Source organism: Taudactylus pleione, unplaced genomic scaffold (assembly GCF_031769625.1).
Source record: "Taudactylus pleione unplaced genomic scaffold, aTauple2 ptg000391l, whole genome shotgun sequence".
NCBI classification, from domain to species: domain Eukaryota; kingdom Metazoa; phylum Chordata; class Amphibia; order Anura; family Myobatrachidae; genus Taudactylus; species Taudactylus pleione.
In genome coordinates this window covers 12287980-12304876 of record NW_028284792.1, presented here as the reverse complement: position 1 = coordinate 12304876, position 16897 = coordinate 12287980, and the positions used below count along the sequence as shown (strand labels likewise).

Here is a 16897-nt window from a genome sequence, read left to right as displayed (position 1 = left end):
GGACAGGGAAATAGGGGAGTATCTGCACACTCAATTGTTTGTAAATGAGACCCCAAATAAAGTCAAGTGAATCATATATCTGGATATGGGGGTGCAGCCCTAGTCAACCAAAATTGCTAATAGAATTTGAAAAGAAAGAAAAGGGGTTGTATTGTAAGGCGCACAAAGAGAATAAGTTAAAATAAAACTTAAAAACTCTGGTAAGATTCAAGGTTTCTTTTACAGGTCATTGAAAAAAAAAAAATATACCACCAATTACTTTGTTTATAAAATCTTTAGTTTTCTTTTGTGACAAATGGATTATTGATATAAAAAAAATAACTAAAAAGCTTTGAAACTATTTAAAATGTATCTAGCATATAACATACTGTACACTTATAAGCAGACTTATAAAAAGTACTATTGAGGAGCATAACATTTTTATTTAGGTGGTGGAGGCAAACAAGAATGTCAACTCCAGAAAGCATTTCTATAATAGAAATCTATGGTTTTTTTACATACTCCCAAATCAAAAACAAAACCCAAAACAATATAATGGATACAAAAAGGGAGGATCTGAACACACATTTGCATTGTTTATATTAAATAGTTTAGAGACATGTACCCCCCCAACACCCATATACATTGAAAGTTAGGTCCTCCTCCTCAACCGTTTTGCTGCTTGTTTGCAGCAAAAAACTAACACTGCAGGTTTCTCAGTGGTTTGCCACAAGCAGCCCTGATATACGCGGTATAGACAAGGCATGTTTTATTGAATAGGTAGGTAATCAAATATGAAGAGCCCTTTTAACTAAATGTAACATCTATTGAATATAATTTTGTGTCATTTTTTACTGTATGGTAAAATGTCTTCTGTTCTATACTAAAGGATATAGATTCAAATCATTGTCAATAATGTGCCCCAACGAAAAACCTCTAACTTTACAATAGAGGCAAATGAACTCTAAAATTGCAAAGAAAGCTGTTGATCAAGCCAGTAAACTTGGAAAGGTGGACCAAAACCTTTTCATTGTATGTACCATTTTTATGAATGGTACAAGAGGGAATACACTTAACACTGATATTAAAGATTGCATATTTACAAGATTTTAAAAACACTGCTACTTACAATGAACATTGTGTATACCTTTCAAGTGTTATATTTGTGTCTCCATAAGTCGGCTTCAAAGCTGGTATAGTTTCCATGTAAAAAAACCTTGCCCTTCTGCTATGAAAATGTAGAAAGTAAATATTCTATATGTGAATATGCCAAACACTTGCTGTAATCAACAATGTTGGCATAAAATACATAAGGTGGATGGTTGACAAGCAGAAATGATCCCATGTAACTGCCAAATCCATAAAGCACTGTGAAAGCAGAGGAACAACTGAAAAGCAACACAAAGCTTCTTCCTCTAGCACTGCAGACAGATATACACCCAGCTCAAAATCTGGGCTCATGAGGAAGTGCCAAATTCAAATGAATTGCAGTAATTTATGTATCTGTCTACCAACTCTGCTGGGCATTTTCTTTGCTGGAAAAAAATTTACATCTCAAACATTCAAATTTTTAATACATCCATATAGATACTTTACATGCTCCATATAGCACAGCACTCTGCAGGAGTCACCAATATAGCTTGTAAAAATGGCACATTTAAAAGAAGAAAAGGTTTAAAAAAAAAAATAAAAATAAAATGGAATCTCTACTCTAATGCCTCTTGAGAAAAAATTGGAGAGGTTTGGATAGAATAGCCCATATGGCCTTTTTACTATAACAAAGTGAAACTATTTTGCAATAGACGGCCACCGTAAATGCAGACACATTAAGGGTTCTTTCAACCGAGAGCTGGAAAAATGGGTAGGAATTCATGAAAACACACAAAGTGTAACACTTTCTATGCACTTGATGTGTTGTGCTTTTACCAATACAATCTATTGTATTGTCAAGCATGAAAGTGGTTTGTCCTGCATTCTAAAAGTTTAAATGCATCATTAAAGGTTTAAAACACAATGGTGGTAAAGGCTCAAAATTACACTTATTGGTCCTATTTGTATCCAATTTGTTAAAGTGTGAAATGCTCATTAAAAGTAGAGAGGTGTGATAACTTCATGTAGCTTTTGTTAAAGTCTGCAAATAAAGTACATCAAAATTCTGTAAAAAGCAATAGTGTTCACATAGGTCTATTAACCAAAAAAAAAAAAAACTGCTTTTTTTTTTCTTTTCTTCCAAAACAAAGTTAATTTGTTCCATAGGAGAAAATGAAGTACAGATTTACAAAGCTGCAGAACAGTTATTCAAAAAGAGAATTGAGTGATTGTTTACCCAAAACTGCTTGGGTAAGAGTGAGTGGGGAGCTGCAGGAGTAGCTTCAGATTTGGGCGCAGCTAGTAACTGCAGTTGTACATCTGTGATGAAACCATTATTAAAAGACAGCACATGATGATCACTACAGATACTGGCTAGTGCATCACATACACTAAAATAAATTTTAAATCTTGATCAGCTATTAGCAAGTCCTACTTTAACCAGTTCTGTAAACATTACAGTGTAAACAAGCTGATGTCAGCTGTCTTGTTAGTATGTTAGAAGATTACTATAGTCATTAACAAGGTGGCACTAGCTTCCGACGTCTGATGCACTCCCATATCCAGTGTGGAGTTACGGGTTTTGCAACTTCAGCACAATCAGGAGGAGCATCACCCATCACATGTGTAGCAGAAGGGACATCAAATTCTGGGACAAGATCACCATCATAGGCAATAAAGTAACGTCGTAGTTTTGCAAAATCCTCAAGTGTAGGAGGAAGGTAAAGCTTTACTCCAGTAAATATATCCAGAAGAGTCTAAGAAAAGACATAACATTTTTATATATTTAATAACAAAACTAATACATATAATATTGATGCTAAGGTCTCTTGTTAAAATGGATATCATATGTTTAACACCTCACTGCAAATCAGATTTGACTTCAATAGCTGTGGTCTGAAGAATTCTGCTACAGCATCTCACAGCATTTAGTAAAATCAGGACAAAAAAAGCCCCATTGTTGGTCCATCCAAACCTCACCCACAAACGCCTACTTTTCAATGAGATCCTTCCAAAGGTCCTCAGATCAGAAATATGCTGTAAAAAGCTGGAAAGTATGCTATAGGAAAGGCCTTTAACTGTCAAAAGCAGGAGCGTTGCAAGCAAGTACAGAGTAATTGATACCACCAACTGTAGAAATGTATAGGCTTTATGGCCTGGACAATACAAATTTCTCTGACAGAAAAGCTGGAGGACCCTGGGCCATGGGATTGCAGATGAGGGCCAAGGAGCTGGTACTTAAACTAAAACCAAAAACTTTAAATATAAGCTCCTCCCCTACGCAACTTCCCACAAGCCAGTGCATTTTAAGTGCCCGTGGGAGGTGGGCACAGTTTCAGGGGGCTGCAGTGTCATCCCAAGTAAGTCTTTATTTGTAACTTTTATTTTCCTTTTAATATTTTCAGGCATGTCAATTTGCAGCTGCGTGTGGCCTTTCTTCCAGAGGTTTGAACCTTGTTACAGGGTGTGTTCAACCCCCGTTTAGTCAACTGGTACCACCGTGGAATCTTAATCTGGTCCTCTCAGCTCTCATGCAGGCTCCATTTGAGCCTTTATATTTGGCGGACCTTCAGTTTGTAGCTTGCAAGCTGGTCTGCATATGGCCGTTGCCTCAGGTCGCCATGTTTACGAGTAAGGGGGCTGGGTCTTGCAGGCCATCTTTTCTTTTATTCTATAACGTTTGATCGGTTCCTACGTTCCAGACGGAAGTGGTTCGACTGTCCACTTAACCCCGGAGACTTGTCTTTCCAGTTTTTCCTCCTTCAACGACTTCCCGGAAACGGAATGATCTGGCTATGTTGCATGTAGTCCTTCGCTCCGGGGATCGACAAGACTTCTTCGGTTAGCTGCTCAAATTCTCTGCTTGTTCTTTGCATCGCACAGGAACGTGGTTGGCCAGCTAAAAAGCAGTCCATGGTGCATTAAATCCACTTTGTCATCACTCGCATGGTAAATGACACATGCATGGCTTTTGGTGCATTCCACTAGGGTGGTGACGGCCTCCTGGGTGGCGAGACACCTGGATTTGGCGGAACAGGTCTGCCGTGCAACTACCTGGTCTTCTGTTCACATGTTTTTACTGGTCTGAGTTCACTTTGGACATGCAGTTATCCGGTCAAGCAGCCTGAGTGTTACCTCCCTCATGGTCAGTCATGCAGGGTTTTGTCTCAATCGTCTTTTCCCTATTGTTCTGTTTTATTGCATAACAGTTTCACTGGGTGACTGCTTCTCCTTCCTGGCTCTTTTTAAGGTGAACTGGCTTATGGGGAGTTGCGGAGGGGAGGAGCTTATATTTAAAGTTACAGGTTTTAGTTTAAGTGCCAGCTCCATGGTCCTCATTCACAATCCCATGGTCCAGTGGACCTCAGCCTGCTTAAGAGAAAAGGATTCAATGGTAAGTGACCAAAAATCCTCTTTGTAGTGTGTAGGTTTAAGGTATTCGGGAACATCCCCAAAAACAAAAATAGTGGACAAATCAATTTCCGTATTCTTCCAGACAACATTCGCCTATTTTTTACTACCGATGTGTCCTCATCCATCTAGGCTCCTTGCGCGTTAAACAGCCCTTCTAGCCACGCCATGCCGTGACTCTATAGCGCAGAACGTCTTTTCGTGCGTCTTTTTACCTTCAAATGGGTCTTATTTGCACTACAATGCGAATAGGATGCACAAACTGCGTCTGCTGATTAAAATGATAGTCGGCATGCCTATATTCACAGCCGCTGACACTAACGTAGCATTCTGCATGCAGATACACCCGCAGTTGCATACAGAATATAGGCATGCCGCATATCATTTTAATCAGCAAAAGCTGCTTGTGCATTCGATTCGCATCCTGCAAATAAGACGCAATTGAAGATAAAAAGACGCTCATCTGTATTCTATGCTCTTTCCCCAAAACAAATATTTACCCCAATGTTTTATATTGTTGCTGCATCTTTTTGTTTACGAATACACTATATGTAGCTGGGTATGCACACTACCATTTTTTTCACTGGCTAAACAAGACAAGCTTCATTAGAAAGATACCTAAAATTACCCCACTGCAGCTGGCTCACCGCACTGATGCACTCCACTGAGATACAGTGCACAAGCAGACAGGAACATAAACAGAGGATGGGAAGAATGACTGCTGTAGGTATAAACTGCTTATTACCTTAGGGGTGGTTGGAGACTGTGCCACATTGTGCCCATTGCTGGGGCTAACAGTTGACAGTTTCACCTGTGGAAAAAAAAGACAATAAAAAGACTTGTAAATAATTGCAAACAAAACGCTGCTTCAGAACAGATTCGGTTTAAGATGCTTAAAGCTTTTAACTCCTTTTAACCCAGGGCACCCGATTGAGAAGGAAAAAAGTGTTGCAATTACTAACATAAGCATGGATTAACTGCTTACCTTCTTACTCTCCACTAGCACAGGTGTTGCAGTTTTCCTCTTCTCTGCTTTAGGCAGCAGTTCTTTTTTCTTAGGCTGTGGTGGCTTACCACCTAGAGAAGTACACAATGAAAATAAAAATGCAACTCACTGCCCTCTGCTGGATTGTGTGTGTCTTACAGCCTGACAATAAAAGTGTAATGTCATCGGGAACGAGATCCGGACGGTCAGAATACCAACAAGGGCATCTCAACAGAATTTTTTTTGTGTTCTTATCCTTACCCTAATCCACCTTTCCTGCAGCCTAACCCCTAACCCTGTCAGCGATCAAGATTTTGGAGCCGGGGTTCAGAATGCTGTTGGGATTCTGAACGCCGGCATCCTGACTGTTGAGATGCCGACTACATCCCATATCATGATTGTTCCATGTAAGATAGCAACATTTGCTATATTGGAGCAACTATCAAGTGATAAAAATAATGTAGAATTGGTGGTGAGGCCCTTGCCATTTTCTCTTCTATCTATATTAGACACCCATACTTGAAACCGCTCCGGTTAACCGCTTGCATAAATTGAATCAGTAAGGCATGCATTTAAAGCAAGCACACATCTGCCATTTACAAAGGTTTACAAAGTAATACAATCCTTACCGTCATTCCTTTTGCCTTTACCAGGTGATTTTGCAGTTGAGGTCTTGGGAGTTTTCACAGAACCACTTGGAGTTGGTGGTCTTGAATTTCCTTCATTCTCACGACTGCCATTCTCAGATGACCCTTCCTCATCTTGAGAGGATGTAGCAGTGATAGTAAAATCAGATTTCTCTTTAGAAACCCGATAAAGTTCCTGAAAGACAGAATACAATGAAGCACATTATAAATTGGTATGAACATAATCCAAGTGGCATGCAACTGTTACAAAAAGGGTTTCACACTATTTGCCAGACTAATATAGTGCAAGATGGCAATGTCCAACCAAAATATGCCCTATGTCAGCAAACTTTCCAGTATAAAACAGGTTTATTTAGGTCAGAAAAATCAATATAGTCTCCAAGGTAGCCACACAATACCATAAAGGAACCACCAAAGTAAGGATAACATATTTCTGAGTGCCTTTACCTGACAAAGAAGCAGAGAGGGAGAAAGCGCAATTGACACTTGCAAGGTTACATTATGCTGATGTAATTGTTCATTCAGTAAGCACACTTTGATAAGGGGGATATTTTTTTCACACTTAAAAACAGGATTTTGGTACTTGCCGATAAATCCCTTTCTCCGATTCCACAGGGGACACTGGAGTTCAAGACAGTGGGGTATAGACGGTGGTAGAGTAGAGCCTGGCACTTTAAATAATTTAGAAGTGTGACTGGCTCCTCCCCCTCTATGCCCCATCAGCCCCAGTTTAAGAACTGAGCCCGAGAGGAGACGGAGGACAAAAGGAATATGAGGAGAAGGAGAAGACCACAGAACGGAACAAGACCGACTGAAGGAGAACACAGGAACCCACTGCAGGGAACACATGCAGTCACACAACCATATAAGGACCAAACAAAACGGCAAGTACGCAGCGCTGGGCGGGCGTCCAGTGTCCCCTGTGGAATCGGAGAAAGGGATTTATCGGCAAGTACCAAAATCCTGTTTTCTCCTTCATCCACTAGGGGACACTGGAGTTCAAGACAGTGGGGACGTCCCAAAGCCAACCTCCCGGGTGGGAAGCGCGAACTTGTTGACCCTTCTGCCAAACCGAAGCCGGGACCGCCCAGAAACGGAGGCCCAATGGAAAGGCAAGAGCTGAGGATCAAGTGCCGTAGAGCCAGGAGACAATGAGAACTCCTTGCTGAACAGTCACAGAAATTCCAAAACCTACTGCGTAAATCGAGTGGAAAAAAAACAAAAAACGACTAGCCAGAGAACACCCGCAGATGAGAGGCATCAGAACACTGCAAGCTCAGCTGAAACAGACCAAGCCAGAGCGCAGGGAGCAGAGAACCCCAACCAGAATCCATAGGAGAAGGGCAGGAACACGAGACAAAACTCGAGAAAACAGGAAGCTGCAACAGTTGCAGATAGCAGAATCCCAGCACTACTGGACTTAAATCATATAGATGGAAGTATAACGATACCAATCTACAGATACAGAGCTGATCCTGTCCACAAACTCCAACAAAGAGTATGCAGGGAGGCAAAAGGCAAGACCGAACAGTCACCCTGAACCATCCTAGATGTCCAACTATTACAAGGTTGTTAACCAGCGGAAGGGTTAGACCATAGAAGTCTCCAACGAGTAGAGATCCCACTGGACATGAGGCGGATTCGAGAGGATTGAGAATACAATTCCTTTCAGAGGGTCAGACAGCAGAACAACCCATTCTGAGAACAGAGGGAGAAAACAGTCACTGAAACCCTGCAGCTGAAAAGAAAACCACAGCCACAAACTCCAAACAACTTCCAACATGATGGAAGTGCGTGGTCAGTAGCAACTGCTGGCCCGAACATAGTAAAAAAAAACAACCAGGATATCCTAGCGGTAAAAGAGCATGGATGCAATAGCCACCCAGGGAGCGCTACCAATATAGGGAAGCATCCCATACAGCAAGGCTAGAGCACTAGGACAACTATGAAGGTACCCGTCAAGCATCTGTCAGTGTGCTGAAAATCTCAACAGATACTGAACAGGAAAACCAACCAACCAGGCCCCCTGCATAGAACATAGTGACTGTCACACTGTAATGTAAAGATGTGCACTAGCCCAGAGATGCGCTTCAGTCCATAACCCCAACAGATTAGTGTCACTAATCTCAATGTTGGAACTATGCACCCACACACCAGGAAAACTCTAAAGTGTAGAGCCACCTGATTAAAATAGTGGATGGCTGCTAGGACAGCAGCTAGGGTGCGGAAGGGAGAATAACGCTATGTATGTCAGGTTGCATGAAATAGGAGCATCTTCCGAGGCATTAGTAAGCTCTTACCTGTGAGCGACCAGAAGCTTTCTGGACGCTATGTAGAATGTCACTGACCTTTTCCATCACACAGTAACCTGCCACGTTAGGTATAGAGTAGCTTCAATGGGCTGAGACCAATGTCTACAGCACGGACTTCAGTCTGGAGATGTGCAGTAGAAAATACTGTAGAAACTAGCAAAACGTTAGTGGAGACAAGAAGGTCGTACAACAGGACTCTATACCTGAGCATGTTCCATTAGGGATGTGTATCCATATAGAGATTATACATATACCCCAAAAACAGTCTGCTAGTGTAAGTATCCTTACATTAACACTTATAACGGTGAAGTGCATATTATGCCCACCAATCTAATACAACCCAGGCCTGACCCTGCCTATATCAGCGGGTGGCCATAGGCCTTCATGTAATTTAATTAATTAAGCCCTGAGGATGGAATAGAACCTGGATTCTCTATGTACTGATAGAAATGTACCTAGGGGCCCTTTAGAGACTCCTTTTATTGAGATATGCGACAAGACAATAATATGGAGTACCAGAATCGATACTGAGAAGGGTACCTATACATAGACATAGAATGTGTTAGTTATCCCAAGTAAAGAAGGGACATATCTTAGGAAATATTCATACAAGGAATGGTTATAGTATAATATATATACCCACGTACACACCGACAAACATAATTGCATGAGAAGGCAATCTCTTTGAAAGGAAGAGTTAGTGCCAACATAGTAAGTTTACTTGTCAGACTCCTGCACCAGGAGATCAGAATGCCATATATATGTCCTGCATTCTTGGTGTATGTTTGCTACCAAGTGCGCTACTGGAGTGTAGTTGTAAATAATAATAATAATAAGGTCCCCCGAAAAGGGGCGCCGTAGATAAAGACTGACGGGAACAGAACTAACACCCCAGGAGGGTGTAAGCACATATCTTTATATACATGTGTGGACACACAAGAAGGCCCCAGTCATGTATAGGGTCCATACTAGAAGCAATGCCTTAGGGAATTGTGACTATCACTATGTAAGCTGCAGAACATGACTCTAGTTTATAGAGCCACTATTTAATATGTATTGATAAAGCCTACAGTTTCTGTAATTCCCAGGCGGCTTCCCAACCGTGGAGTTATAGGTAACCTAATGATTGTGGAAGTATAGGCATCCTACACACACACACACATAGATAGATATATATATATATATATATATATCTCTATATCTATATATATATATATGAATAAAACACAACCAAATCCCTAGGGAGAGATAGTGTAAAGTGGAGTTTTGTACCAACTACCGCTTCAGGAGAGTCAAGCCTCTAGTTGCAGCATGCTAGGTATCAGACATAAAACTGATCAGAACAGATCCTACCCTTGTTCTTATGGTAAGGATAAAAAGTGATATCCACATATGCGTACCTACATACAAGATTAGTAGGAGACAATTTTTTTTATTTTTTTTTTAAAACTAAAACATGAATCATAGTAGAGCCATGGAAGGAACTGAGCCCCAGGACAAAATTCACTCCAGACATGTATATGTTCTAAGGCAGGGCTTAGTATAAATTACAAATATATATACACATACATGTGCCTTACGGCTCATGTGCCGTGTGTGGCCATCATTCTGCTACAGCGTTTGGGCAGGATATTTTTGTAGCGCGCTGTCCCAGACTGGTATCTGTTACCGGTAACCATCTCCCTGGCAGTGCGTCACTAACTTAACCTTGTGTGTGCTGCCAAGGGAGCACATAAGATATAAATCTATATAGATGCACATATGCATACCTTTTAAGGGAAGCACAGAAGGCTGGTGAGAACTGGAAGTTTTTAAAACCAGCCTATAATTTAGCGTATATGCATGTTCATTTAGGCAGGGTAACTAGTGCACCATGAGGTAGCCTTCACAGACTATGATAAATATTTCATAGATGGGACTAGAACCCACTGTGTATTGCTCACCAGTCCACTGCATTAGCTGGTTGCTATTCAGGCTCATTCCGGGCGCGGAGTGCGCGCTAACCGGAGAGCAAGTTCGGAAGTCAGGCAATTAGATTAAGCTAGGCGCCCCTTGCTATAGAACCAAGTGAAAGCCTGACAGGGGTTAATACCCAGCGCTGCAAAACGGCGGGACTATGTCCAGTCCGCACAAAGCTTTCATGTGCATTTGGATCCAAGTACTATAAGACGAGATCGGGCGTGTTCATGTAGAATACAATTACCCAGAGCCACTAGCTACAACGCAGAACTCGCCTCCATGTGAGAGGAGACCGGAAAACTATGGCGTCGCTGGAATGCAGGCCGCACCAAACACAGGTCCCTTTCCTTATATAACTAAAGGAAAGCCCTACTGGGACTTGCCAGCTGTACACTATAGTTGCACAGGCTGTTCTTGTGAGCAAAACGGGGTGGGGGCCACGGTGTCTCCTCTTATAATAGGAGAGCTGTGCATAGTTACCAGAGTGAGTGCGGCAGCACCACATGTCACAACCCCGTTAAGTAACACCTCCTCTACTAAACAAGAGAGGTAAGCAATATGCAGCTAAGGTGCTGGGCAGGGCAGGGAGACCTGGACCCAGCGGGGTTCAGTTGCGGCTGGCCCCACTGACTCTGGGAGGTTCGGGGGATCCGAACACAGCCAGGTTCAGCTGCGGCGGGCTCTGCTGAATCGGAGGCTGTATAAAGCTTTCCCTTTGAAGCGGGAAGCCTGATAGTGGCCGAACTGTGTAGCATAAATATATATTCCACCTGACTAGCACCGCCCCCCAACAGAACTGCACAAGCGGAGTTATAGTGCACCCTCTGAATTACTTAGCATGCGCAACTGCGTGTGGGTGGGTGCAGCAAATAGCTGGACTGCAGCAGGTGTAAACTAACTAAACTGTGTGTACACAGGTGTTTACCACTGCCCTTAAGAGGGAAGCGGGAGTGATCTGGCAGGCACTGGTCCGCGCTGCAATCATCACTGAGCCTCCCGCGAAGTAGCCACTTCAGGGGCCCAGACCTCTCCCTGCATCTCATGCGCTGAAGCGTGCGGCCACTACGGCAAATAGGTGGAGAAGGGCGGCGCCTGTTGCTCTCAACGCGCTGCAATGGCCGTCGGACCTAAGCCCCGCCCCTTCACTGCCGGGAACGGAGCCCCGGCACTAGTGCCGACCTTTGGCTGCTCTGTAAGGAGCTGCAATAGAGGCTGTATACTGCGGGACTTAATTTAGGCAGCCCGCCTTACAGACCCCCCGAAAGCCAGCGCCGGTGCTTGAGAACTGCGCTGCTTAAAAGCTCTTTACTAGGGGAGCGCTATTATGGCAGCCCCTGACAGCCGTGTGCACGCGGCAGTTGAGGGCGAGCCCGACCACAGATGGCGCCGCTAGTATGCATGACGCGCCAACAAACCTACGCCCCCCGCTTGCTCTGGTGTTCTCACCGGGATGCCTAACTTCGGAGGTCAGGGAGAAGTGGTGCAGGGGGGAGGGTTGGGTCTCTCCTAACAGTGACAGCGCAATTGTCACTGAGCCCAGCTTTTTACAACCACTGCTCCTGCTAATCAGGAGCAGTGGTTATACTTACAGGCTGCTGCGGCCGGGATGCTGGGCTGAGGGGGCGGCGAGGAACCCGGACACATGCCGATGTCAGCAGTGGCGGATCCACGCAGGGTCCGATGACTCCATGATTGTGCCCCCTCCTCAGGGTCACCGGACACAGGCTGCAGTAGCCGTGTGGTGCCCTACCGGCGGCTCCCACGTAGCAGGCAGACTGCCACAGCAAGCAGCCTGCCTGTCCTCAATGCTTGTTTAAATTATGGAAAGGCTGGAGACAGCCTGATGTGCGACCGGCTCTCTCGGGCACATTCTAAAAACTGGGGCTGATGGGGCATAGAGGGGGAGGAGCCAGTCACACTTCTAAATTATTTAAAGTGCCAGGCTCTACTCTACCACCGTCTATACCCCACTGTCTTGAACTCCAGTGTCCCCTAGTGGATGAAGGAGAAATTTATTTTTATGCTAAATAGTCCGACTTTTTTTATGTAAGGGGATTTACCAAAAGGGTGGTATCTTTTTCACCCGGAGGAGAATCTGCACTTTGAAGTCACCCTCTAAATTGCACTCAATGGGGCAGATTCTGAGTTGTGAACAAAGCAGAAAAGAGCAAGTACCTTTACACCGGGGTAAAACCATGTTGCACTGCAGGTGGGGCAGATTAAAGTGTGCAGAGATTTAGATGCGAGAGGCGTGTCCAAACTCAGATCTAAATTGCAGTGTAAAAATAAAGCTGTACAGGGACGTGTAAAAGCAGCCAGCATTTAACCTGCTTGCAAAAATAAATGTTTGTTCCGAACAGTTACTTATTTTTTTTTGCTTTTCTCACGCTTCAGATTCAGCCCCAATGGGTGCTAAAGTGTATAAAAGTACTGCACTATTGTATCTTTCGCTTTCATATATGTACATTGAAAATTGAGGGAAAACAGATTATCTTTTGCACAGAAGCACTTTATGCATTGGATTATGATCCACAGAATTGTTTAGAGACCACAGTATTAAGGATTGTAGCCTTGTTTTGGCTTAATAAAAACATTCTCACACCTTTAGTTGCTGTAGAGTGGTGGCTGTCTTCCAGTCCTTGTCATCACGGAAGCGGGTGCAACGTGGGAAGCGAATGGAAATCCCTCCAGCTGTGTGGGCCTCTGCTTTGGAAAACTCTGCTCCAGTAATCTCCCAAATATGAGCATTCTGTAAACAGGTAGGCATGGAATATGCACAATACAGTTTTACACAGTACACATTAGTCATTTGCTTCAGTTTTCATCATTATCACCAGCTCACAGATAAATGTATAACAGTGGCTTACATCACAACACCTGCTATCTGAGTCCTACAGTGGACGAGAAGGAGGTATCTACAAGTATATTTCAGACCTTTTTGCTGTATAATTATAAATCATAAACAAACGGCAGCCAATTGGTAATTTCTGATGATGTTCTATATAAAGCAACATGATTTAACTATTCAATAAACTTGCAAATCCCTTGTACTTTATCTGAAAAAGGAGTACTTACTGAATGGTTGGGCACCCTTAAAAACTATTATTTTAAGTGGATCTTTCAAAAATGTACTACAGTAATCATTCAATATATGTTCTAGCAATAACTTGCTAGACTTTTGAGCTAGGATTTCAACAAATAGACCAGTGGTTCCCAAACGGACACTTGCAGGGGTGCCTTGGGTTGGTGGTCCATTTCCAAATAAAATTATATTTAGTCTGTGTCATTGGCAGCCATTAGCACTGATTTTGCCTATCAAAAAATGTGTGGACAAAAAGAAACGCAGCCCTGTCAACCACCACATAATTGATCCTATAAGCATAATTTACTTCATGTAATTCTTGCTGAATTTCTCAATAAATAAACTTTTGGCCCAGGGGTGCCGTGAAAAAATGCTGATACTCTAGGGCGCCGTGATTCGAAAAAGTTTGGGAACCACGGAAATAAGCATAAACTTTATTTCCAGGCCAGTGTAACGAGATACAATAATACACTTCACCTCTGGATCTCTCACAAGGAAGTCTGGGTAATAGTTTTTGTTGATCTTCAACCATGAAGGGATTTTTGATGGATCCTGTAAAAGAGAAAGCAAAAACCATCACCAAACCGCTAATATCCAAACACAACATTGTTTCAAAAGGAACTGTACAAGATAGAATATGGTGAACTGCAAAACAGCTAAAGCAATTAGGCAGTTTTACCAGATTTATTCAAGAATGAATACCCAATAGTGGCTGCTAATAAATTTTATCCCGGCACTAGAAATAAAAGAAAATTCTAAATTGTTCTATACCAATTAACGTACTAGTTGGCTGCATATTTAAACTCAAACCAATGCAAGCATCTGAAATGTATTCTATATAGATCTATAATTAATTGTTGATATACAGTATATGGATCAATAAATATATACAAATAAAAATTGCAATCCAAGAAGAATGCAAGTGACATTAGCCTCAGCACTAACCCCATATAATTTAGAGTCTTAAGGTACATGAATAATTTACAATCGTATAATACCAGTTATACTTTGAAGTTCTCATAGCGTTATTAAAAATAGCATATATCAAGACAGATCTGTTCCGATTGCTTATAACAAACTAAATATTAAAAAGGTATACATTACTCCCAGTTGGTGTTATTTGTCTGACACACTTTGCTGTTGAGCCCTATGATCTGGTCTTGAGTAGGTTACAAAGTGACACTGGGAGTTTTAAATGAACAAGTAATCCATGAAAAACAAACAAATAAGTATGGCAGAGTGTTACAACCCTCATTCTAAACCCAAATTTTATATATCTAACCTTACTGATCTTCACCATGTCCAGCTCATTTTGCAAACGTGCAAGTGTAGCATCATCATAACCACTGGAGCACTTTGTCACTGTGCACCACTTCCGAGTCTCAGGGTCATAACAACCCATAAGGAATATAGACATTATGCCACCTAAGGAAAATAAGAGGTCAGAAACAGACCATTATATTCAAAAGCAAGTAGAACTTATATTAATAAAAGGATAGTATTTAAATTAAGTTTCTAAGTTCACTAACCATTTGCTCCCTTCCCATAGAATGCTCCTAATACTGCAAGGTCAGCTGTATCTGCCATAGCACCTTCATTCAAATAATCTTTCTTCACCTTTAGCCAATGGCGCTTCCCTGGCTCATAGGTTGACTGGAAGACGACAGAATGCCAAGGATCAAAATAACTTAATGTGGCAGATCATTGCACAGAACAATCTTCTAATGAGCAGTTGTGTCAATTTGTTATATTTTCTTATTTCCAGTATTAATAAAACTAATTTTACTTAAGTTAAATCCAGTTGGGGTACACTACTGTACTTTGTGGTGTATAAGGCACTGGTGTTGCAATTAATTAATGTAATTCCTTAGTTCAACTAACTGGCTGAACTCTTAGCCCCTACCCCAGATGCTCTTCAGGTTTCTTTATTAACAAAACCCAGAAGCAGATAAAAAAAAAAAAAAAAAAAAAACACAACAACCAACCTCACCCAAACAGAAACAAGTGCAGAAAGGCTAAAACTGGGGAGGGATTGAAGTGTCCCTGAATGGATCCAAAGAAAAATTTTTGATAAGTACAAAAAAACATTTTTGTTTTATGCATACTGGGGGGACTCTGCTGTACCTAGGGGACTTTCCAAAGCTGCCCCTAAGGAGGGTATTGTCCACCCAAAATTAGCATCTTTTGGAACTGCAGCCCTACACAACTGAAGCACCATGCACAACCTCTCATGAACATATAAGACCAAGAGAAAGTTCTGTCCACATTTACAAGGCTCTCACCGCATCCAGGGGCTGAAGGAAATGCTTGTCCCCTATGACTGATCTAGCGCAAAAGCTAGGGTAACAATATTCTGGTTGAGGTGGAACAGAGATACCACTTTTGGCAAGAAGGAAGGCTTGTATGATGTGCAGCTCTAACTGGAGGCTTACACTAGTGTTCACTCTAGCACCCTCCACCTGTCACAACCCGCGCAGTTCCTCTTTTTGCCTGGGGTGTCGCTCTCTGCTCTGGTACTTCTACCACACTGAGCTGATGCAACAAACTACTGAGATACAGAACACAATGTGCTATATGCAGCAGAGAGTGACAACCCCAGGCAAGAAAGAGGAACTGCACTGGCTGTGACAGGTGCAGGGTGCTAGAATGAAGATAAGGCTTACATGACAATGTTGCCAGCTCAGACACTCATCTTGCTGAAGCGATGGCCAGTAGAAAGGACCATTTCCAAATAAGCAATTTTAGCTCCATTGATTAAAGAAATTAAAACGGAACCTTCTGTAGAGCCATAAGTAACAAGTTTAGGTCCTACAGGGCTACCAGAGTTAAGAAGGTTAAAAATGCAGAGCCTCCAGGATAACAGCCAGCTTGCTCTGAAATTAGGTCGACAAGGAAAGACACATGGGTTTTGAAGAAAACAAGGTGCAACCCATGATCGAGGCCTGCCTGTAAAGAAAGGAGGAGAGAGATACGGAATGGTACATTTTTAAGTAGCAAGACTATGTGCACAGATCATGATCTGAATGACTTGTTCTAGCAGCTCTTCAGCATGTAGAATCATGCCATAGATTCTCAGACTCCATCCTCCGATGAGATCCAAGATAATTGGGAGCAAAGAAAAATAGGAGAGCTGGAAGTGAAAGAACAAAGCTGAGTAGCGCTGTAGACAACGGTCTCTATGCTGGTATCCATTAGAACAAAGTCCTAGAAATACTTCCACAAAACAAAAATAATAAACCTTGTGAAAAGATAAAAGTCCCCTACTACAGTGCAAAAATTAAAGAACAGAGCATCCAAAAGGAGATCTTCGAGTTCAGCAAGTTAGGTTTAATTAATTCCTTACTCTAGCACCAGCACCCTCTACACCCCAAGCCACCCCGCTGGCCCCAAATAAGTATGTAAGAAACTATGGCCCTCATTCAGAGCAGAGCGC

General features: G+C 42.3%; 1 protein-coding gene across 1 annotated transcript in view; it reads right to left on the bottom strand.

The window, feature by feature from the left end:
* Nucleotides 1-402: 402 nt before the first annotated feature.
* Nucleotides 403-16897, bottom strand: part of LIG3 (DNA ligase 3) — a 41216-nt gene continuing 24721 nt past the window's right edge. The window contains exons 14-21 of the mRNA XM_088445955.1: nucleotides 14994-15117; nucleotides 14747-14889; nucleotides 13942-14016; nucleotides 12985-13131; nucleotides 6094-6286; nucleotides 5465-5556; nucleotides 5225-5290; nucleotides 403-2825 (exon numbers count right to left, since the gene is read on the bottom strand). Coding sequence (XP_088302081.1) covers nucleotides 2586-2825; nucleotides 5225-5290; nucleotides 5465-5556; nucleotides 6094-6286; nucleotides 12985-13131; nucleotides 13942-14016; nucleotides 14747-14889; nucleotides 14994-15117 — 1080 coding nt within the window. The 3' untranslated portion in view covers nucleotides 403-2585. The remainder of the gene's footprint in view (nucleotides 2826-5224; nucleotides 5291-5464; nucleotides 5557-6093; nucleotides 6287-12984; nucleotides 13132-13941; nucleotides 14017-14746; nucleotides 14890-14993; nucleotides 15118-16897) is intronic.